The following is a 24488-nucleotide window of genomic DNA, read 5'->3' on the forward strand; positions in this document are numbered from 1 at the left end:
CAAATTAAACGTTACAAGCTGCACTTGAATTCTGTTGTAGAGATTTCATTTCAAATCCAATGTGGTGGCATGCAGAGCCCAACTCGCGAAAATTGTGTCACTGTCCAAATATTTCAGGACCTAATTGTATAATGCCATACAGTATTCACATAGTGCCATAGTGCCACAGTGTCACATAATAACATACAGTGCTCCCATAGTGCCATACAGTGTCACATAGCGCCATACAGTGTGACAGAGTGATACAGTGTCACATAGTGCCATACAGTGCTCACATAATGCCATACAGTACTCACATATACAAGTGCAGAAATATATTACACATTCACCACGCGAAATGTGGGCCTGTGTACCCCCAAATGCCAGGGCTGAATTTTAGTCCCAGTCCGGCCCTGCCAACAGATCATGTTTTCAGGTTTCCCTCAATATTAGACACGGAATAATTCCATCACCTGTGCAGCATTAAGGAAATCCTGAAAACCTGATTGAGGAAAACCTGAAAACATGATCTATTGGTGGGCCTTGAGGACTTAAGTTGAGAAACACTGGCGCCACCCTAGCAACTTGACTTTGCTCTTGGCAGATTCTCATCCCATAAAGTGATGGCATATTTTTAGGATATTAATTCACTTCATGAATAGTACAGCTCCGACCTCTGAAGGCCTCCAGCAAGGCCAAGAACGAAAGAGCTATTCAAGCTTCCCTGCTGCAGGACCCCTTTGCACAAAATGTCCCCAAGTACTGCTGTGCAGATAAAAACTTAGAGGTAATGGCAATGATCAAGCAATGTGGCCCCTTAGTTATTTATCATTGGAGGCCTTTAATATAGAAACTTCACTTGTCATAAAGTGCCATGCATTAATAACCCTCCTAATGCTGTGTGCACGTTTGCAATAACTTTTTGTATTTCTTCAATGCATCACAATGAAGTTACTTTGCAAATAGCGTTGATGAAAAATCTCCTACTATTTTGTCAGAAAAGCAAGTTGCTCACTCCACACCTCCAGCCATGGAAGTCAAGAAGCTTCTAACCCCGACGGTCATAATTACATACAGATTGCTTGCTATTTTTGGAATGCAAACCACAGATATTTTATTACGTTTTTAAATCACTTTTCTAAAAGTCCATGAACTTTTAATAACTCTGTTACGGAGGTAAAGAAGGGTTAAGCAAATGTCTAATGACCCCTTGAATACGCTATGAAAAATTCCAGTGGTGCAGAAATAATTGGAAGGTGTTTAGGCTTTTTAGTTGTATGTGTCTATTTTTCTTGCCAGAAAAGTTGACAAGTTTACAGAGATTACTTTGCCCTGCTGTGTCCAAACAGCTAGAAGAAAAGGCCCTGAGGCTTATTATGGAGATTTACCTGTGGGTAGCAAATTTGCCACCAAACAGTTCTGTAGGCTGGAGGTTGATGGATGTCAATTAGATTGCAAGAGAGGTTCCAAAAAGCTCACCCTCCTATAGTGACCAAGCATGTAACAATGTGACCCCACCGCCCTGCAGATGTGTACAGCCCGAAGCCAGCACAGCACCCTGATGCTTTATTTTTCTCATATTCAATCCTTTACAGCACATGTATTAGGTGGGGGGGAACGCCGTAATTCTGAACATTTAGACAGATGTTTTCACGCACAATGTTTTTTTACATATGCTGCATCTCTTATCAGACACTGCATTGTTCTCCTTTATAAGGATCTGTTCTGATCACACCTAGGAGCTAGTATAGTGCATAAATGGCATCCAAATCTAAACATAGTGATAGCAATGCAAAGCGCAATATGATTCTGCATATAGTACAGTATTCTAGTCTACAATTCACACGGAAGGCCTAGAAATGCCACCAGGAGGCGGTGACATTACTGTGCTATTCTGTTAAATTCATTTTATATGTATGGACATATCACAACTTCAGTTAGCAAATTAAAAGGAACACTAAACCTAGAAATAAATGTTAATGGAATAAATGCTCCAAACTGTCTGTCAGTGATAATATGAAGAAAAAGGGAAGAAATAATCCTGCAGAAAATGTTTCAGAAAACATGTGCTAACTTCTTCATAGTCTGTAGGGGATGAGAGATTTTTAGGGGTTCTCCAGCACAGCTTCTTCCAAATCTAGAGGTGAGCAGCACCAATGACTCGGTATCAGCAGATACCTGCCAGGAAGTGTACAAGAACGGTCGGTATCGTGCACTCTTCAGAAGGAATTCTGCACATCCTTGCTCTTGTCCATTTTTCATGCTTTATTGAATCTGCTACTATTCCCTTGGAGCCATTGACATTCTAAGCATATAATGAATGCTATATATTTATCTGACCATGGTTTTATAGTTGTACCTGATTGGTGTATTACACATGCATTGACACATACATGTACTATGTGCATGTGTGAGTGTGTGTGTGTGTATTATATATATATATATATATATATATATATGCGCACACATATGCACACAGTATGTATGTGTTGTGTGTGTGTATGTGTGTGTGTATATATATATATATATATATATATATATATATATATATATATATACAGTTAGGTCCAGAAATATTTGGACAGTGACACAATTTTCGCGAGTTGGGCTCTGCATGCCACCACATTGGATTTGAAATGAAACCTCTACAACAGTATTCAAGTGCAGATTGTAACGTTTAATTTGAAGGTTTGAACAAAAATATCTGATAGAAATTGTAGGAATTGTACACATTTCGTTACAAACACTCCACATTTTAGGAGGTCAAAAGTAATTGGACAAATAAACCAAACCCAAACAAAATATTTTTATTTTCAATATTTTGTTGCGAATCCTTTGGAGGCAATCACTGCCTTAAGTCTGGAACCCATGGACATCACCAAACACTGGGTTTCCTCCTTCTTAATGCTTTGCCAGGCCTTTACAGCCACAGCCTTCAGGTCTTGCTTGTTTGTGGGTCTTTCCGTCTTAAGTCTGGATCTGAGCAAGTGAAATGCATGCTCAATTGGGTTAAGATCTGGTGATTGACTTGGCCATTGCAGAATGTTCCACTTTTTTGCACTCATGAACTCCTGGGTAGCTTTGGCTGTATGCTTGGGGTCATTGTCCATCTGTACTATGAAGCGCCGTCCGATCAACTTTGCGGCATTTGGCTGAAATCTGGGCTGAAAGTATATCCCGGTACACTTCAGAATTCATCCGGCTACTCTTGTCTGCTGTTATGTCATTAATAAACACAAGTGACCCAGTGCCATTGAAAGCCATGCATGCCCATGCCATCACGTTGCCTCCACCATGTTTTACAGAGGATGTGGTGTGCCTTGGATCATGTGCCGTTCCCTTTCTTCTCCAAACTTTTTTCTTACCATTATTCTGGTACAGGTTGATCTTTGTCTCATCTGTCCATAGAATACTTTTCCAGAACTGAGCTGGCTTCATGAGGTGTTTTTCAGCAAATTTAACTCTGGCCTGTCTATTTTTGGAATTGATGAATGGTTTGCATCTAGATGTCAACCCTTTGTATTTACTTTCATGGAGTCTTCTCTTTACTGTTGACTTAGAGACAGATACACCTACTTCACTGAGAGTGTTCTGGACTTCAGTTGATGTTGTGAACGGGTTCTTCTTCACCAAAGAAAGTATGCGGCGATCATCCACCACTGTTGTCATCCGTGGACGCCCAGGCCTTTTTGAGTTCCCAAGCTCACCAGTCAATTCCTTTTTTCTCAGAATGTACCCGACTGTTGATTTTGCTACTCCAAGCATGTCTGCTATCTCTCTGATGGATTTTTTCTTTTTTTTCAGCCTCAGGATGTTCTGCTTCACCTCAATTGAGAGTTCCTTAGACCGCATGTTGTCTGGTCACAGCAACAGCTTCCAAATGCAAAACCACACACCTGTAATGAACCCCAGACCTTTTAACTACTTCATTGATTACAGGTTAACGAGGGAGACGCCTTCAGAGTTAATTGCAGCCCTTAGAGTCCCTTGTCCAATTACTTTTGGTCCCTTTAAAAAGAGGAGGCTATGCATTACAGAGCTATGATTCCTAAACCCTTTCTCCGATTTGGATGTGAAAACTCTCATGTTGCAGCTGGGAGTGTGCACTTTCATCCCATATTATATATATAATTGTATTTCTGAACATGTTTTTGTAAACAGCTAAAATAACAAAACTTGTGTCACTGTCCAAATATTTCTATATATATATATATATATATATATATATATATATAATGTCTGGGGTTGTTCTCCTACTGCAGAATAAGGGTGAGTGCAGACGTTCAGTGTTTGCAGTGTTTTGGACGCTGCGTGTTTTCTCCTGCCCACTGTGCTTTTTATAGACTCTCTGTAAACTGATATGCAGCACGGCTTTCCAAGCTATGGCATGTCAATGTATTCTTGTGGGGACGCAAGTGTTCTAAGCAGGAGAACACAGAGGAAATACTCTGTATCCATAAACCTGAGCACGCTCTCCTGCACAAGTACACTAGCATTTCCGCAAGAGAAAACCTGCTGAGTCCAGAACGCGCCTCCATCCGGATTGTGTGCGTGTACCCTAAAATTAGACCCCTCCCTACTGGTTTTACTTGATGGTATTTCTAGGGGAGTTTTTGAGTACTGTTAGGCCCTGTGCGCACATTGCGTTTTTACCCGCGGTTTTGCTGCAGAAATTTTTTGAGAAAATGGTTGTAACCTTTCTGCAGACATTCCCCGCAAAACCTATGGAGAAAAAAATAGCTGTGCGCACACTGTGTTTTTTTTTCTCAAGAACATTCTTTCTGCAGAATTTCTTGAGAAAAAGAATGAGCATGTCACTTCTTTTCTGCAGGTACCTGCGTTTTTTGCCATAGATAATGGTAAAAAAAAATGCAGGGACCAACCTGCCGAAAAAAACGCACCAAAAACGTGGTAAAACGCGTGCGGTTTTTGGTGCGTTATTGGTGCTTTTTTTAACGCAAATGCACTAATCTTTCAGACTCAAGAAATTTCTTGAGAAAAATCCTTTTTTTAGTGCGCACAGGGCCTTACAACTAAACAAATTGCAAACCAGATAATATTTCACCTATGCCCAAACTGCTACAATGTTTGCCTCCTTTTACCCAGGACATGCATGCAGCTGAGAAATCCTTTATTATTGTGCAAGTAAAATATATCTTTGTACCGTGTTAGCCAGTAGAGATAAAAAAATTGTTTAAAAGAACAGAAAGTCCTCAGTGGTTGATACCTTTTAATGGCTAACTGAAAAGATGGTAATAATTGCATTCAGAAGTGTCTTTAGTTCCATAAAGATGCGGTACATTCTGGTATCCTCCATTTTGATACAAGTAAATCTGTATCTGTATTGCAATTATTACCATCTTTTCAGTTAGCCATTAAAAGGTATCAACCACTGAGGACTCTCTGTTCTTTTAAACAATTTTTTTATTATTGTGATATGTATGTGACTCCACCTGCTTATAACTGAACATTACTAGAGAAATTAGGGCAGAAACTTAAGACTTAACAATTCTGACCCAATCTCAGTGTATAACCTTTCCGCCAGTTTAGCCTTAGCTGTGTTTTATACTGAAAACTGTAGCTGAACTCCACCCGTCTACCGTATTGTGTGTTTCAGCAGGGGAGAGAAGTAAATTGGCAGTGTTGTGGAAAATTGTTTCCCTCCAGTACACTATTTAATAGCATAAAATGTCAGCTACAGATTTGCGACAGAAATGTTTGTGTCTTAGGATGTAAGTGCTTCCTCTTCTTTATGTTTCCCAGTAATATGCCCTACGTGGTTCAAATCCCTTCCAGTACATTTTGCAGTATCTTTTTATTACAAATGTTTTCGATTCATCTTAAAGTTCCAATGAAAGGCACTTCTTGAAATTTACTTGGTAGGGTAAACAGACTTAACACTAGAAGTCCCAGAAATTTCGAGCTCCCCCTTGAAGTCCCAAAAGAGGGTCAAATGACTTACAATAAAATGACTAGAACTAACTAGAAACTAAATGGCTAAACTCAATGGAAAACAACAACCTCCTGTGGTGCGACAGTAATGGCCTTAATTACAGAACAAAAGACGGTGATTATAGGAAGTTAGCTAAAATCCTTCAGGTCATTCGACCTGTCTCTGGGGTCCAAAGGTAGAAATGTTAAATGACCCCTCTCTGGGACTTCTAGTGTTAATGAGTGTACAGTCAGTGGGTAAAAAAAAGAAATTGTTTTCAAAGTTAAATTTTAGCACCACAATGTCATAGGATGTCACGAACAGAACATAACCATTGAAAGCTACATACGTAATTACTTAGAGTGAAAAAAAAATATCAATGTTTACCCTTCCCATTTCAGTTCTGTATCATTCAATTAATTAAAAGTACCCCTTAATGCAATCATCTGTTAGTAGAGTGAAAGCTTATCTCAAACTTTTGATCCACGCTGTACATCAGCCCACTGGGAAAAGTGTAGACACCATGTTGGGGAAAAATTAGAAGACCCTACAATAGCCTAGTGAAGTAGAATGAGGGTACCAGTTAATTTTGACCATAGCGGTAAATTTATGCTCATTCTCAGCTGTTTCCATCTCTACTATAAACGATAATTAAAGAGAGAGGTTTACAGGGGTTAGCCACTACTTTTTTTTTAATCAGTATTGATTGTCAGCACTTGCTGTCTCGGGGCTCAAGTGACATTTTATGACACGCGAGCCCTGTGCCCAAACAGCACTGGCTTTACTGTCCCCACCTTCAGACGTATCAAATGGAAAAGTGCTGCGAGCTGCAGCCCTGGCTTCCAGTTGATGTTTGATTTTTATGAAGGCTAGGAGAGTGAAGCCAGCGTTAATTGGTGTAACAACCTCACGTGAGCCCCTGAAGAGCGATTGCCGACACAGCTGGAATGATACCGACACCAGAAATGAGTATGTGTTATTTTACCGGTGGCAAGCATGTTGATTGAGATGGGGTTGTCAGAGTAGTGGACAACTCCTTTAACCACGTCTGTATTCATACTTGTGGTTATGCAATACATTCTTATATTAAAGAGAACCTAGCAGCATGATTTTGTAAAGACATGGCTATAATGGCACTGTTATACTGATTACACTGCTATCTTTGGTGAAGAAATCCAGTTTGTGGTTCTTCATAAATCAGCATTTAAAGTCTTCTGCTAGTTAGGTTTCGGGGACAGGGACTGTACACTGGGTTTTCTCCTCCCTGTCTGTGATTCCCTCTCCCTGTCTCTAGTCTCTGAATGATCTGCCTCTGAACTGTCATTCACAGACTGGAGATGGAAAGGCTGAGTATTCATATACAGGGAGGAGAACAGTGAACAGTCCGGCCCCAGTGCACTGAAAGGTAATTGGCAGAAACTTCAAAGGCTGATTAAACAAGAACAACAAAGCAGATTTCTTCACCAAAGGTATCAATGTAATCAGTATTACAGCACCATTACAGCCATGCCTTTACATTACAAAATTGTGTTGACAGGTTCTCATTAAAGGAGTACAAAAACTAGAAATGTTTAGATTAAATAGGCAAAATGGTTGTCCAAGCTGTTTGTTGGGGTCCATTTACATAGACCAATCAATAGCGAATTCAACCTCCTATTGGTAAACTTTTTCCAATCAGCAGCCATTGATATGCCTGTTTACACAAGCAGATCAAAGTAAACAATGCGCACTGAGTGAACTGTACTAGATCGCTGAGTGTGGATATTCTGCCATAGTTCTCAACAGCACATCATGTTAACATAATAAGATGCACAGCTAAGAACGATGATCTTTTACTATGTATAAAGAATCTTTTCACCTGACGAATGAGTGTTGTTTTTTGCTAGTTCATCGGGTAATCAACAACCTATTATTATGGCAAGATAATTATGAAACAAGCTTTTTTACAATGCTCGTTCATGCGTATCTTGCAGTGAACAATGGGTATAATTTCCCATTGATTAGTCCCTCCCTTAGCTGATTGCTGTCAAACGTCACCCAATTGGGCCGGACTTAAGGATATTTTGGTTTACTCCAGACAGGATACAGCAGGGAAGGTTCTGCTGTCACCAGTTGTCTGACAGCCAGACACAGGACCGTGTGAAGAGAGGGCTAAGCTTTAGAAATACTTATTGTTCACATTACAAATGACACAATATAGTGTTTATTTACAGTTAGGTCCAGAAATATTTGGACAGTGACACAAGTTTTGTTATTTTAGCTGTTTACAAAAACATGTTCAGAAATACAATTATATATATATAATATGGGCTGAAAGTGCACACTCCCAGCTGCAATATGAGAGTTTTCACATCCAAATCGGAGAAAGGGTTTAGGAATCATAGCTCTGTAATGCATAGCCTCCTCTTTTTCAAGGGACCAAAAGTAATTGGACAAGGGACTCTAAGGGCTGCAATTAACTCTGAAGGCGTCTCCCTTGTTAACCTGTAATCAATGAAGTAGTTAAAAGGTCTGGGGTTGATTACAGGTGTGTGGTTTTGCATTTGGAAGTTGTTGCTGTGACCAGACAACATGCGGTCTAAGGAACTCTCAATTGAGGTGAAGCAGAACATCCTGAGGCTGAAAAAAAAGAAAAAATCCATCAGAGAGATAGCAGACATGCTTGGAGTAGCAAAATCAACAGTCGGGTACATTCTGAGAAAAAAGGAATTGACTGGTGAGCTTGGGAACTCAAAAAGGCCTGGGCGTCCACGGATGACAACAGTGGTGGATGATCACCGCATACTTTCTTTGGTGAAGAAGAACCCGTTCACAACATCAACTGAAGTCCAGAACACTCTCAGTGAAGTAGGTGTATCTGTCTCTAAGTCAACAGTAAAGAGAAGACTCCATGAAAGTAAATACAAAGGGTTCACATCTAGATGCAAACCATTCATCAATTCCAAAAATAGACAGGCCAGAGTTAAATTTGCTGAAAAACACCTCATGAAGCCAGCTCAGTTCTGGAAAAGTATTCTATGGACAGATGAGACAAAGATCAACCTGTACCAGAATGATGGGAAGAAAAAAGTTTGGAGAAGAAAGGGAACGGCACATGATCCAAGGCACACCACATCCTCTGTAAAACATGGTGGAGGCAACGTGATGGCATGGGCATGCATGGCTTTCAATGGCACTAGGTCACTTGTGTTTATTGATGACATAACAGCAGACAAGAGTAGCCGGATGAATTCTGAAGTGTACTGGGATATACTTTCAGCCCAGATTCAGCCAAATGCCGCAAAGTTGATCGGACGGCGCTTCATAGTACAGATGGACAATGACCCCAAGCATACAGCCAAAGCTACCCAGGAGTTCATGAGTGCAAAAAAGTGGAACATTCTGCAATGGCCAAGTCAATCACCAGATCTTAACCCAATTGAGCATGCATTTCACTTGCTCAAATCCAGACTTAAGACGGAAAGACCCACAAACAAGCAAGACCTGAAGGCTGCGGCTGTAAAGGCCTGGCAAAGCATTAAGAAGGAGGAAACCCAGCGTTTGGTGATGTCCATGGGTTCCAGACTTAAGGCAGTGATTGCCTCCAAAGGATTCGCAACAAAATATTGAAAATAAAAATATTTTGTTTGGGTTTGGTTTATTTGTCCAATTACTTTTGACCTCCTAAAATGTGGAGTGTTTGTAAAGAAATGTGTACAATTCCTACAATTTCTATCAGATATTTTTGTTCAAACCTTCAAATTAAACGTTACAATCTGCACTTGAATTCTGTTGTAGAGGTTTCATTTCAAATCCAATGTGGTGGCATGCAGAGCCCAACTCGCGAAAATTGTGTCACTGTCCAAATATTTCTGGACCTAACTGTATGTGTGCCTCTTTAGCCATAAGTAATATTTTCATTTTATGATGTGTTAATTAGCCGGAAGCTTGTTTGAGTGATCTTAAATGATTTATGTTACAAACATTCTTTGTAAAGAAAGTTCCAACCCAGGAGCTGAATGAATTTATAAAGAATGCACTGGAATTATAGTCCGCTTTATCGTCTTCAAGTCAAATTATGAAGTCTTTGATTAAATACGTTTTATCAAGGTTTTCACAAGGGGAATCTGTAATTCTGGATTATGGGTTGGCTGCATTAAATTTATCTTATAGCAATAAGGTGGTCAAAAGAAGATTACCACTCTGCTATTGTCCTAGTAAACCTCAAAATGTATTCAGTATTCAGTGAGTGGCTTATTATTTACATGTGTTCTCAGAAGAAAACCCCGTCATCTAGCGCGCAGGAGAGCCCTGCAGCCGAAACCAAAATGCTGCACAACACTCAACAATCACCGGCTGCTTTGCATTGCATTCTGCTTCTGACTGCTAATAATCTAGATGCCGTAATTTGTCATATATGTGAACTATACCTGGGAAATAGAAAAAGAATTTGCCTGTACACACACAATGATCCATTGCTGTAAAAATGAATCAGAAAAAAACAATACATTAGATCAGAGTTGAATAACCTTTTTGGGGCCAAATTATGTGACTGTAACACTCCCAAGGGCTACATAAAGTTTGAAGATGTATTCTAATCCAAGGTATACATCAACAGTACTATATATGCCAAAATCTAATAAGGTGGGGTTCCACTTATGGAACTTACTCTTTGTAGACCAAGAAGTTTCTATGCTCCCCTATTATGTACTTTGGTGAAAAAAGGAGTCAAAATAACCATAAAATGTGTGCAACTGACCCCAAAATGTTAATGTTACTAAACACAGAGGAGTCTGAGATTGCAGAGGGTCACAAAGAATGTCATTGTGGGCCGTAGGTTGTGCACCCTTGGATTAGTGGCTTAATATATACGTTATTACTCACTTTTGTTTCCAGCGGTTTAGACATTAATGGCTGTGTGTTGAGTTATTTAAAGGGCACACCAAATTTACAATGATATACAAGCTGTACACTGACTACACTGTGTCAAAGTGTAATCTTCAGTGTTGTCCCATAAAAAGATAATAAAATATTTATAAAATGTGAGAGGTGTACTTATTTTGTGATATACTGTATTTTCATCAAGCCCACTTCCATTAGCTCTGCACTGCAAGTTTTCACTGTCTTAATATATTATGCCAATTCATAGTAGTTGAAAGGATTAGCATATCTGCCCCATTATTTTCTCACACTGAAGACACAGTACCAATAGCCATTGTGGGGGGGATATTGCGGATTAATTATATTGTCCTTTCTATATTTCTATAGAGTGGGGACTTGTGTTATACATTAGCAATACAGCATTATCAGTATTAGTATTTGTACTATACTGTACTATAGAATAAGCTCTGTATTCTAGGATAGTTTTGTTTCAGTGGTTATTCTTTAAGTAAGCAATACAATTGGATTGTTATTATTGTATCTGGGCCGGAAGGAGGACGTGTCACCAGCTCACAATTGCCAGGCTATCACCTTTATTCCTGCTGCTCCTCTGTGGTTTTGCTTTTTTTTTTTTTATCCATAATACGATTCAAGAGATATGTGGGGTTTTTTTATTTAGTGCACGCAACATGCATTAATTTTATGGTCTTTATCAAGAGGGTAGAGCTTGCAGTATTCTTTGAGGGCATGTGTTTAGGCTGCACTGTATAACTGTTCTGTGAGCAATGCCTCCTTGCTAAAGATCTTAAAACTAACATATAAAGGCCCTTATGTCTGAAACCATAAGGCGGATTAATAAAAATGAATAATGGAATACTCAGAAGCAGTAAGTATAAAATATGCAAAACCTGACCACTTTTGCCTTGGGTACAGGTCCTTTGTAATACCCCATACAGTGCTACAGCTAGTATAGGACCTAGTAAGGCAGGATATGACTCAGGGATTTTCTTTGGTGCTCTAGCATCCTGTACCACTCAATAAGGTCCTGCCTTAGGCATAGGTGTTGAGCTTAAAATATTTCTGTAGGAATTTAGCGTTGCTGTGACCCTTTACTACTTTGTGAAGAATAACCTAGACTATGTTTTTCTGTTCCATTACAGGTGGATGTTTCCAGTAATGTCATTTTGCACCAGATGAGACGAGATCAGGTTACAGACATTTGTCGGGCAAATAATGTATCAAGCCGGAAACGTCGAATGTTGACACCCAATGACTTGAAACATCTAGTGGTAGATGAATATCATGAAATGATCTATTGCTATGTCCCAAAAGTGGCATGTACTAATTGGAAGAGAGTGATGATGGTTCTTACAGGAAGAGGTAAATATACTGACCCCATGGAAATTCCAGCCAATGTAGCCCATGTTTCATCCAATCTGAAGACCCTCAACCAATACAGCATTCCAGAGATTAACCATCGATTGAAAAATTTTATGAAATTCCTGTTTGTCCGAGAACCATTTGAGAGGCTGGTTTCGGCCTACAGAAACAAATTTACCCAGAAATACAACACCTCGTTCCACAAGCGCTATGGAACCAAAATAGTGAGAAGGCAACGCAAAAATGCCACCCAGGAAGCTATGCACAATGGCAACGATGTAAAGTTTGAGGAGTTTGTCTCTTATCTTATTGACCCACACACTCAAAGAGAAGAGCCATTCAACGAACACTGGCAAACCGTCTTTTCATTATGTCACCCATGTCATATTCATTATGATCTCATAGGAAAATATGAAACCTTAGAAGAAGACTCTAATTATGTCTTGCAGCTGGCAGGGGTGGGCAACTACTTAAAATTTCCCACCTTTCCGAAGTCTACCAGAACTACTGATGAAATGACAGCCGAATTTTTCCAAAACATCAGCTCAGAGCACCAAACGCAACTGTATGAAGTATATAAACTTGATTACTTAATGTTCAACTACTCCACTCCTGCCTACCTGAAACTCGAATGAGAGGATGTCTGTTTGTTATTGCGTGTGTTGAGGGACATTTTGTAAATTATCGGAAGGCAGAATTGGGGTTGGGGAGGTCTGGGGTGTCATTTGTACTGCGAGCAGTACCAGCCTAATAACTCAATTTCTTCGTAAGGAAAGGTAACTCACTGTTTAGGGTAAATGGAATCTAAGCTAGCCTGAAGACACGCAAGCTCCTATGCTGTTCTCAAAATCCATGGCGCCTTCATTCTGTATGTAAATTGTCTATAAATTATTTATAGTTATTTAAACAATGTCTCTTGGTCTGATTAAGTCTACTGTGTGTCTTTATATATAGATATTTCTTTTTGTTTTTAGAATATATCTATATGTAGAGATATTTGTGTGTATATACATATATATGTATATATGTACATATTCTAAGAGCCAAATATTAAGTAACTAACATTCATTATTGAAACTGTTGCTCCTCTGTTAGTAAATAAATGAATTACCAGTGTCACTTGAATGATGTGACCTTTTTTAAAAGCCGAAACCCATCGCTGTTAGTTTTTTTTTTTCTACTGGAGAGTATATATAGATGTATTTTATTTTAATAAGTGGGGTGTTACATTAGTTCAGACATACTGTGAATAATACTATAAAATGCCATTTCAGTGTTGTGTATAGGCACCTTCTCTTCGTTACCCTACGTCAGACCCCAATGCCTCCTCTTATTTGGTAGCTGCAGTACGGAACTCTGGAGAAGGCTGGACTCGGAACAGTGTTTACACCATACTGTATAGTACTGTAACCTCATTCAGTTAAAGTGAACACATGACATGTACATCGGCTTTCGGTTGTATCTGGCTCAGATATTATGCAAAATGTGATCATTTTAAGTGCAATTTGTTCTTTTTTTCAGGTGCTGCATACAACTATATAGCTTTATTCATTGCACAGTAATGTACCATAGTTGAAAATATTCTCATTGATCAGGAACACTTTAGGCTTTGCCCTTGTAGGCAGAAGGGATTATAACTGGGCATCTGGAATCTATAGTTTATGAATGAAATTCAGTTGTGCGCCATATTGTCTTGTAAAAACATCCTTTTTTTACCTCCATTTGGGCTTTCCCTATTCTGTAAAATACAGTAAATTCTACAGCAGTTCCTTTTTCTTTTTTCTGGAAAGTTTTGAATGGTTTTGTATTTTAGTTGTTAATATTTTCACTCCTTATATTAGTAGAATGGAATATGGAGTATAAATAATGGTAGAATTTCCATTCATTACTAATAATCTGTTTTTGTACTTGTAAAGGAGTAAGTTAATACATGGGCTGTCCTCGACTGGTATTTTCGAAGCTTCTGTTAGTGACCAGGACTTTGTCAGTTTGTGAGCAAATGTGGAATTTGGCAGGTTGGTGAATTTACGAAGTGTTTAGTCTATGTGACTATGGAAAGTGCTAACGAACAGTAGAAATGGTGGGTTCTCATCGGAGAAAACATTTTTTACATACAATATAAAGCTACATAAGCCTTTTATTGGTTTTATGTTTTACTTTAGTTGTTAGCTCACCATATAACCTGTCAAAATTCCAACTCCAATATTATAAAGTTCATTTTCATGTATATTGCTAATGATTTGCACTGGTTGCACGCTGGTGATAGTATTAACCGAGAATAGGCAACTCAATACTGCCTCAATGGAATGAGCATTAATAAGCCCAGCATTTCTTATTCTGCTGTAGAACACAATAATCCATGGCAGTCCGTACAAAGAGACAGCCTGCATTCTGTTCCTTCAGGCTTTGTATTTTGTCTTCCTGCTGGTCAGTAAATGCTTATTTCTTTTGCTTATTCATTTCCCTTGTGTGTTTTCATATTTATAGGTCATTACCAAAACCATTGTTGTGATATAGCTGATAATAATACATTGAAATTGTTATGTGTCCCCTCTCCGGGGAGGATGTACCATTTGTCTTTCTTTTGTACATAATGTTCTTTAAAGTTTGTCCCTGCTTCAGGTCCGTGCATCACTTTGCAGAGCGATGTTTTGCATGCACCTCAAGCTGTAAATGGTTAAAATAAAACTGTAATCTACTGGAATGGCCAAAAGATAATTTATTAATGTAATAAATTGTACAAATTATTGATCAAAATAAATTCAATACTTATGCAGTGAGCTGCAACTGTGGTCATTAATAACACACAGAAAAGCGGACGACCTTAAAGAGGGCAAAGTGGAAATTACATTCATTCTTCCACGGTATATTCTATCATATGAGCAAGAACCCTTATTAATAAGCAGGTAAGTGCAGCAAATAGATGAAGCTTCTGTTATAAGGTAGTGTTAGTGTTATGGGGAAAGGACCAGAAAAATATAAAGAATAAAGGACTTTTCTTACAAATTTTAGTTTCTATTATTTCAGGGCAAGATATCCCGATATACAGGCTTATTTTCTAAAAAATCTTCTTTGGGAAAAAATATGCTAAGTAACTCATAACAGCCAAACCATCTGTAGACTGCACTGTTTTGCGTTTTTTTTTCCCTCATCATTACAGATTACAGTGCTGATGAAATACTGTATTTTTTTGTTTATTAGACGCATCGGATTATAAAAGACACCCCAAATTTAGAGAGAAAAAAAAGGTCTGTCTTACAATCTTCTTGTGTCTGACCGGGAGACGGCGGCAGTGGTAGTGGAGCGGGGGGCCACAGGAGGCAGGAGCGGTGGTGGATTAGGGCGATGCTGCTGGGGCTGTGGGCAATGAGCTGGAGCTGTGCTGTACTGGGGTTGCGGGCTGAGGGGGCTGTGGACGCTATCCTGAAAATGTCGGCGGTGCGGACTCCACATAATGGCAGCCAGAGCCAGCGCTTACACAGATGGAGTTCTCGGCTCAAGATCTCATCTGCACACACGCCGCTTCCAGCCCATTGATCTCCAAGCAGCGGCCTTAAGGAAAATGGTGCCAGGAGGTGGCGCATATGCAGATGAGATCTTGAGCTGAGAGCTCCATCTGTGCATGCCCCGACTCTGGGTGCCATTATTTTGAAGTCTGCACCTCCAACACTTTCAGGATGGTACCGCAGCCCCAGCACACCGCAGCTCCTGCACATCGCCCGCAGCTCTAGCAAAGTGCATGCAGCCCCAGCACAGCAAAGTGCCGTCGGCCCACAGCCCCAGCACAGAGCTCGCGGCATTCCTCCTGAAACCCCTCTCCACCATCGCCGATAAGCAACATTCGGATTATAAGACGCACCCCTCATTTTCCTCCCAAATTTTTGGGAGGAAAAGTGCGTCTTATAATCCGAAAAATACAGTAGGTCTCCAAATATATCTGGATCTCTTCAGTGAGAGACAATATTCCCACGGAGCTGCATCCCAGTATGTCATTCAGCTAAGCAGTGTACTGCTTTGTACTAGTGAAGAGCAAAGAAGAAAACCTTGAAACAGGGCTGTCTACAGATTGATCTCTGTTTGGCTTCTATGTTATTTTTCATACTTTTTCCATGGAGCATTGCATTGAAACTAAATATCTATACACAGTTGTGTCTCTTCTGTTAGAGCCGCGACACCTCCTTCTGAGTTGTATCTAGGCATCACATTCATTTAGAAGCAAGATGAGGTGGATCATAAACACCTGTCAGATCAGAAATAGACGCCTCGTAGCTGATGAGATAGCATCAGAAAATAAGAAATCACATACACAAGGTAGAGCTGAATATGTGGTGCTGGTATAAAATGGAAGCCAATGAATGTCTTTTTAATGAATGTTAATAGAGCTATGCTAACTCAATACAGTATATTGTGCAGAAGACCATGATCTCAATGGTCATTAGAGAAGACATCTATTATGTATGGATTTACACCAAATCTACGTGTCCTTTCAGTTTGCAAATCAAAATAAAGGTGATCGACATTCACATAATGCAATGCTAGAAAATGTGATATTTCAGACATGTGGAACCGTGAAGTCATGGAATCTCATATTCTCTTTGGAGCATATACAGAAAAATAACCTCTTTTTTGTTCTACATCCTTCATCACTTTGGGAAAACAGATTCTATCTTGTGTATGTTTACCTTGCTGCTCATATTCAGAACATTTACATTTAGATGTGGTCACCACCATTCAGAATAGGACTGAGGACATCCTAATGGGGAGAACATTTAAATGGAATCGGTCATGTCCAGAAATGCTATTTACCTGCAGATGTAGGGATAATCTGCATGGAGAAAATTACTTATCATCCATGTATCTGTTCACTTCCAGTCATCCGGGCAGTACAGAGAGCGGTTAGTCACCGCTCCGTAACCAGTGCAGCTGTAATCACTCTCCGATATTTTGGTTGATTGACAGCTGACTCTGCAACATATGAGTCTACAGATCTGGTTGTAAATCAATGTGCCGGTGATTCGAACAGCCCCCTAAACCGCCCCGATGATTGTAAGTGAGCAGCTGCAGGGAGGATATTAGTTCATTTTCTCCCTGTAGCTGCTGTTCCACTAAGGTAGCCTAACATGATTTTAATGCCATCTGCAGATTAACCCTATACTTGCAGGTGAATAGTGCTTCTAGACATGACCATTTCTCTTTAAAGAGTAGACGTCTTTTTAATTTTTATTTCATAAATCAATGGTACAAATGAAAATAAGCAACTTTGTAAAATATCTTATCAGATATATTCGCTTCTTTTTCTTCCAAAATTGATCAGTCATTATCAAAAGTCTCAATTCATGGGTAAAATCATGGGTAAAATCTGTGTTCAGTGAAGACTTTCCCATTACTGAGATAGGAGATGGCAATTGGTGCTGATGAGATACTATGATAATGAGAGGTGGTAGAAGCTAGCTGCAGAGGAAGGAGCTAGAAGCAGGGGAAAGAGCTAGAGGCAGAGTTATTCCTATCTCGGAGTATGTTCTAACTCAGACCTGGGAAAGGGGCGGCCCGCGGGCCACATCCGGCCCGCCCGTCTTCAGCCGGTGTAGTGGAGCCGGGCTGCAGCGTGCCGAGCAGGGAGAGATCCTGTGCAGGTCCGCACAGTCAGTGCAGGCAGTGGAACGCAGGAGTCTTTCCTCTGTTCCCTGCCGGCACTAATTGTCAGTGACACACGCGCGCGCTCTGACGTTGTCAGTACTGCGCTGCGTGTGTCATTTCAAAAGTTCCCGCCGGGCAGGAGAAGAAGCAGCACAGCAGACGGAATAATTCATCTTGCAGGACCTGCGATGATGTCACGCCCATGTGACTGTGTGGGAGGAGACACAGGATGCCGGGCAGAAAGCAAAGATACTGAATCCTGAAGGAGATGTGGACACATGATGACTGGTAATGAGAAAAGAGGGGACATGAGGGGGAGGGGGGCTGCAGGGTGAGTGCATATGAGGGAAGATGGAGTTGCAGGGTGAGTGGCATATGAGGGAAGATGGAGTTGCAGGGTGAGTGGCATATAAGGGAAGATGGAGTTGCAGGGTGAGTGGCATATGTGGGAAGATGGAGTTGCAGGGTGAGTGGCATATGAGGGAAGATGGAGTTGCAGGGTGAGTGGCATATGAGGGAAGATGGAGTTGCAGGGTGCGTGGCATATGAGGGAAGATGGAGTTGCAGGGTGAATGGCATATGTGGGAAGATGGAGTTGCAGGGTGAGTGGCATATGAGGGAAGATGAAGTTGCAGGGTGAGTGGCATATGAGGGAAGAAGGAGTTGCAGGGTGAGTGGCATATGAGGGAAGATGGAGTTGCAGGGTGAGTGGCATATGTGGGAAGATGGAGTTGCAGGGTGAGTGGCATATGAGGGAAGATGGAGTTGCAGGGTGAGTGGCATATGTGGGAAGATGGAGTTGCAGGGTGAGTGGCATATGTGGGAAGATGGAGTTGCAGGGTGAGTGGCATATGTGGGAAGATGGAGTTGCAGGGTGAGTGGCATATGTGGGAAGATGGAGTTGCAGGGTGAGTGGCATATGTGGGAAGATGGAGTTGCAGGGTGAGTGGTATATGTGGGAAGATGGAGTTGCAGGGTGAGTGCATATGTGGGAAGATGGAGTTGCAGGGTGAGTGGCATATGTGGGAAGATGGAGTTGCAGGGTGAGTGGCATATGTGGGAAGATGGAGTTGCAGGGTGAGTGGCATATGTGGGAAGATGGAGTTGCAGGGTGAGTGGCATATGAGGGAAGATGGAGTTGCAGGGTGAGTGGCATATGTGGGAAGATGGAGTTGCAGGGTGAGTGGCATATGTGGGAAGATGGAGTTGCAGGGTGAGTGGCATATGTGGAAAGATGGAGTTGCAGGGTGAGTGGCATATGAGGGAAGATGGAGTTGCAGAGTGAGTGCATATAAGGGCTGCAGACTGACAGAAGGATGTGAAGGGGTGCAGAGTGTTTGAGAGGGGTAAGTTGGGGTACAGGCAGGGTGAGATATGTGGGCATGGTGTGTGACATATGGGGGTGTAGTGTGTGTGATATGGGGGTGCAGGCTGTATGGGGTGTAGTGTGTGTGATATGGGGGTACAGGCTGTATGGGGAGCAGGGTGTGTGACATGGGGGTGTAGTATATTACAGGTGTGCTATATGGAGGTGTATATAGTGGTGTAGTATATGGGGGTATAGTGATGTAGTATATTACAGGTGTGCTATATGGAGGTGTAGTATATTACAGGTGTGCTATATGGAGGTGTAGTATATTACAGGTGTGTTATATGGAGGTGTAGTATATTACAGGTGTGCTATATGGAGGTGTAGTATATTACAGGTGTGCTATATAGGGGTGTAGTAATGTAGTATATTACAGGTGTGCTATATGGAGGTGTAGTATATTACAGGTGTGCTATATGGAGGTGTAGTATATTACAGGTGTACTATATGGAGTTGTAGTATATTACAGGTGTGCTATATGGGGGTGTACTATATTACAGGTGTAGTATATGGGGTGTAGTGATGTAGTATATTACAGGTGTACTATATGGAGGTGTAGTATATTACAGGTGTGCTATATGGAGGTGTCGTATATTACAGGTGTACTATATGGAGGCGTAGTATATTACAGGTGTGCTATATGGAGGTGTAGTATATTACAGGTGTGCTATATGGAGGTGTAGTATATTACAGATGTAGTATATGGGGTGTAGTGATGTAGTATATTACAGGTGTATATAGGGGTGTAGTGATGTAGTATATTACAGGTGTGCTATATGGAGTTGTAGTATATTACAGGTGTAGTATATGGGGTGTAGTGATGTAGTATATTACAGGTGTGCTATATGGAGGTGTACTATATTACAGGTGTAGTATATGGGGTGTAGTGATGTAGTATATTACAGGTGTAGTATATAGGGGTGTAATGATGTAGTATATCGGAGGTGTATTATATAGTGGTGTAGTATAATACAGGTGTATATGGGGGTGTAGTATATTACAGGTATATGGAGGGAGTGTAGTATAATACAGGTGTAGTATATAGGGGTGTAGTTTATTACAGGTGTAGTATATGGAGGGGGTGTAGTGATGTAGTGTATTGGGTAGAACTGAGGTAATTATATTAGTCCAGCCCTCTAAACCAATCCCAATTTCTCATGCGGCCCCATGGGAAAATTAATTGCCCACCCCTGTTCTAACTGGTTTTCACTGGACCTGAAGGAGACTTCCAAAATAAGAAGCACTGCTTGGTGATCACATATTTCTGCAGTGACAATTGTAAGTAAAATCATTTCTAGTGTGTACTGAACTCTCAGTAGCTCAGAAGCACATTGTGCCCATGCATAGCATAATTACCACCCAATGAAGCACATAAAAACACAACCAAAAATGCAATTGCATTTTTTGCACAATTTCATCTCTTTTTTTGCAGTACAAATACATTCTATGGTAAAATGAACGGTGTCATTCAAAACTACAACTCCGAAAAAAAACAAGATTCTTCATACCGCCATGTGGATGGAAAAACAAAAAAGGCTGTCTCTTGGATGAAAAGTTAAAATCGCCCAGTTAGGAGGTTGCTAAGTGAAATAATACTGTAAATGAGTGCAATAATGGCCTACATGGCCTGTGCAGTGTTTGTCAAAGTCTATGGGTAATTAAAGTGTGCTTCCAGGGACAACATCTCTAGAACCAGTCATGGTTAGTTTCTTATTGATTGTATCTATGTCTTATACTTTGACCTTGTAGAATAATCATGTTTATTTTGTCTACACGCGTTATTCCAAGATTTTTCATTGATGGTCTAGTCATTAATGTAATACATGGGGGGGGGGCGTCTGTTTTCAGGAACAACAGATTGAAGGGACAGTTGCAGGCCTTGCACTCTGGTACCCAGCAATATAGTGCCCACACAAGTTGTGACTGGTATTGTGGCTCAGCCCCCATCAGACCTGTTTCATTGTATATGCTACGCTGCAGTATCCGGCACAGCCACTTTTTCATGAGCATCGCTGTAGTACCTTTGAGTGTGTATCACTTCCCTTTAATCATGCAAACTGTTGGGTGTACCATAGGTTCAATTCTACTCTTTACACCAGATTATACATTGATGGTCTAGCCCAGAAGAGGGTTGCAAGCCACATCCAGCTCTCTCCCTCTCACAGTAGTGACCCCCAGAGCTCCCATTACAATAGTATAATGACAGCCAAAGCTTTTCCACAGAAATCACACCAAGGCAGTATACCAAGATCCAGGTACTTTACCCCTATTCAGATCTGCTCTTCTGTGTGGGGCTACTCACAAAAGTCACCATCTGGAGACCCTCTATTCATAGTTATTTGCTAGACCTGGTGCACCTAATGCACCAAGCTGGAAGACAGATGTGAGCCACACATCAAGGGCTGGTGAGCCATAGGGGGCTCCTGAGCCACAGGTTGGGGACCCCTGGTCTAGCCTAATGACAGTCCATCAATGCAAAATCCCACAAGTCTCTGATACCGCATTTATCCTAACAAATTTGCTATTATATTGTATAAAGTGGCTTGTACCTGTAACTGCTTTTAAGGGGTAGCATGTATGTATCCTTATCAAAGCCAGCCAATTCAGTCTTATATGGGGTTTTATAACTCTGCATTGAATATTTTGCATTAAAGAAGAGAACATTCTTCTGTAAAAAGTTAATTTCCCACCTCTAACAAACAGAACAAATGCTCAGTTTTCTTCTTGATGTTGATGAAATGAGCTGGAGTAGAAAGAATCCTTAGCTAATTTATTTCCCTGAGTTTCCTGTTTGATGAAACAAATGTGAATTATTGATGACTGGTACTTCTCTAAATTAAGTACAAAAGTTCTCTATCTGCTGAATGTGGAAACTGCTACCAAATGAATGCAAATGAAGCTTTCTGCTGTTTAATTACTTTAGATATTCCAGACAAAAATGACATGGAGTAATGGCTGCAGTTTTTAAGCACAAATTAAAAAGAAATTCTAACTACACTAAGCTAAAAAATGCTGGAAAATGTAGAATCCTGGCATTTACTCCACTGTGCTATGTGTTTTGCTGGGCAGTTAATAATGAAATATCCTAAGTGGTTATACTGTAATCCTGTGATCTGCAAACCACCTAAAAAGACCTAAACCATTCAGCTTATGGACAAGACATCACCAGCATGTACCATCCTTAAAGATGTCCACTCAAAGCCAAAATTAGCCGGATCATGTGTTGGCAATATGTCACCACTGTCCCAAAATCCTAAAAGGCCTTAAATGTTTTATAGTATAAGCCACACATCATTCCCTAGTTTAGTGGATAATTAGTGCAAATGATCTCTTCCTCTGACTCAAACATTTGATCTTTATAAAAGACTTCCAGTTCCTGTATAATAAAATACTAATTTATACCCTAAAATTTAATTTGGATTAATATTTTCACAGATCATAACCCATGATTACAAACAGATAACAGTACTGACATGTAGAAGTCAGAGTAGGAAACATCCTGTGGGAAAACAGACTTCTCTCCCTAGCTTCCCCTGCCCCCTCTCGTAAGGCTGGTTTCATATCAGCGTTTTTTTGAAGGACGTCAAAAAAATGCAAACTGCATGTTACTGGATCCTGTTGATTAAAGCCTGCTTTACACCTTTCAATTTATATCGTATGCGATGTGACCCGCCCCCATCGTATGTGCGGCACGTTTAATTTTTTGACCGTGCCGCACAATCTATTAAAAGCGGTCACACGTACTTACCCGTCCATACGACCTCACCCGTCCATACGACCTCGCTGCGGGCGGCGAACATCCACTTCCTGGAGTGGGAGGGATGTTCGGCGTCACAGCGACGCCACGCGGCCGCCGGCCAATAGAAGCGGAGGGGCGGAGATGAGCGGGACGTTAACATACCGCCCACCACCTTCCTTCCGCATTGTCGGCGGGAGCCGCGGACGGATGAAAGCTGTCGTTCAATGTCCCGGGGTGTCACACACTGCGATGTGTGCTGCCTCGGGAACATTGCAAAACCGCACGTTCAATTTTTGAGAAATGAACGACGTGCATGCGATGAACGGATTTTCGTTCAATCGCAATTGCACAGAGGTTTTACACGCTACAATCATACTTACGATGCCGGATGTGCGTCACTTATGACGTGACCTCGCCGACACATCGTAAGATTTATTGTAGCGTATAAAGCGCCCTTAAGTGGTGAACGCATGCAAACGCAAGTGTTAAGGCTCCGTCACACACAGAGATAAATCTGTGGCGGATCTGTGGTTGCAGTGAAATCATAGACATATTGTTCCATTTGTACACAGCCACAAACCTGGCACTGATTGTCCACAATTTCACTGCAACCACAGATCTGCCGCAGATTTATCTCTGTGTGTGACAGGGCCTTTATTTGACAGGATCCTTTAACTTTCAGTTTATGGGCGGGCATTGGAGTCATGCGATCGGGAGGAGAGAAAGGAGGGAGGAGAGAGAGCGGCGAGAGAGAGAGAATCATATATCATGGAGTATTTATGCCAGGCTGGTTCTGGGCATGCTCAGTGCAGCAAACTGGATCCTCCCTATCAGCATACGACCGTTCACATGCGCTTGCGTGCAGTATAGTCAGGATCCAGTGACATGCAGTATTTGGACACAGGACAAAAACGCTACAAATAGCGTTTTTGACCCAAGGTAAAAAACTGCACAATAACGGATCCAGTAAATAATGCATGCAAACGCATCTTAACGTCATTCCATTGAAAAAAGCATTGAAAAGACAACGCATTTATCATGGATCCAGTCACTTGCGTTTTGCGTTTTTTTGCAGTCAGCCAAAAAAACGCTGATGTGAATGTTGTCTTGTGAGCTCTGTGCTATGAATGGTGCTGCAGCCCAGCCACCATTAAGAGAAGCCAGTTTATGATCTTGACCCTCTTCGAAAAAGTGATAATAATCAGAGAAGCATCTCATCCTGTAAACTAGTCTCCAGCTATACAGTTAGGTCCAGAAATATTTGGACAGTGACACAAGTTTTGTTATTTTAGCTGTTTACAAAAACATGTTCAGAAATACAATTATATATATAATATGGGCTGAAAGTGCACACTCCCAGCTGCAATATGAGAGTTTTCACATCCAAATCGGAGAAAGGGTTTAGGAATCATAGCTCTGTAATGCATAGCCTCCTCTTTTTCAAGGGACCAAAAGTAATTGGACAAGGGACTCTAAGGGCTGCAATTAACTCTGAAGGCGTCTCCCTCGTTAACCTGTAATCAATGAAGTAGTTATAAGGTCTGGGGTTGATTACAGGTGTGTGGTTTTGCATTTGGAAGCTGTTGATGTGA

General features: G+C 40.9%; 1 protein-coding gene across 2 annotated transcripts in view; it reads left to right on the forward strand.

The window, feature by feature from the left end:
- CHST11 (carbohydrate sulfotransferase 11) overlaps positions 1-14931 on the forward strand; it is a 281471-nt gene extending 266540 nt beyond the window's left edge. For both annotated transcript variants that reach the window (XM_075344733.1, XM_075344734.1), the window contains exon 3: positions 11932-14931. In XM_075344733.1, the coding sequence (XP_075200848.1) occupies positions 11932-12786 (855 nt within the window). In that variant the 3' untranslated portion in view covers positions 12787-14931. The remainder of the gene's footprint in view (positions 1-11931) is intronic.
- The last annotated feature ends 9557 nt before the right edge of the window (positions 14932-24488 follow it).

This window comes from Anomaloglossus baeobatrachus, chromosome 4 (assembly GCF_048569485.1).
Source record: "Anomaloglossus baeobatrachus isolate aAnoBae1 chromosome 4, aAnoBae1.hap1, whole genome shotgun sequence".
In the NCBI taxonomy this organism is placed as follows: Eukaryota; Metazoa; Chordata; class Amphibia; order Anura; family Aromobatidae; genus Anomaloglossus; species Anomaloglossus baeobatrachus.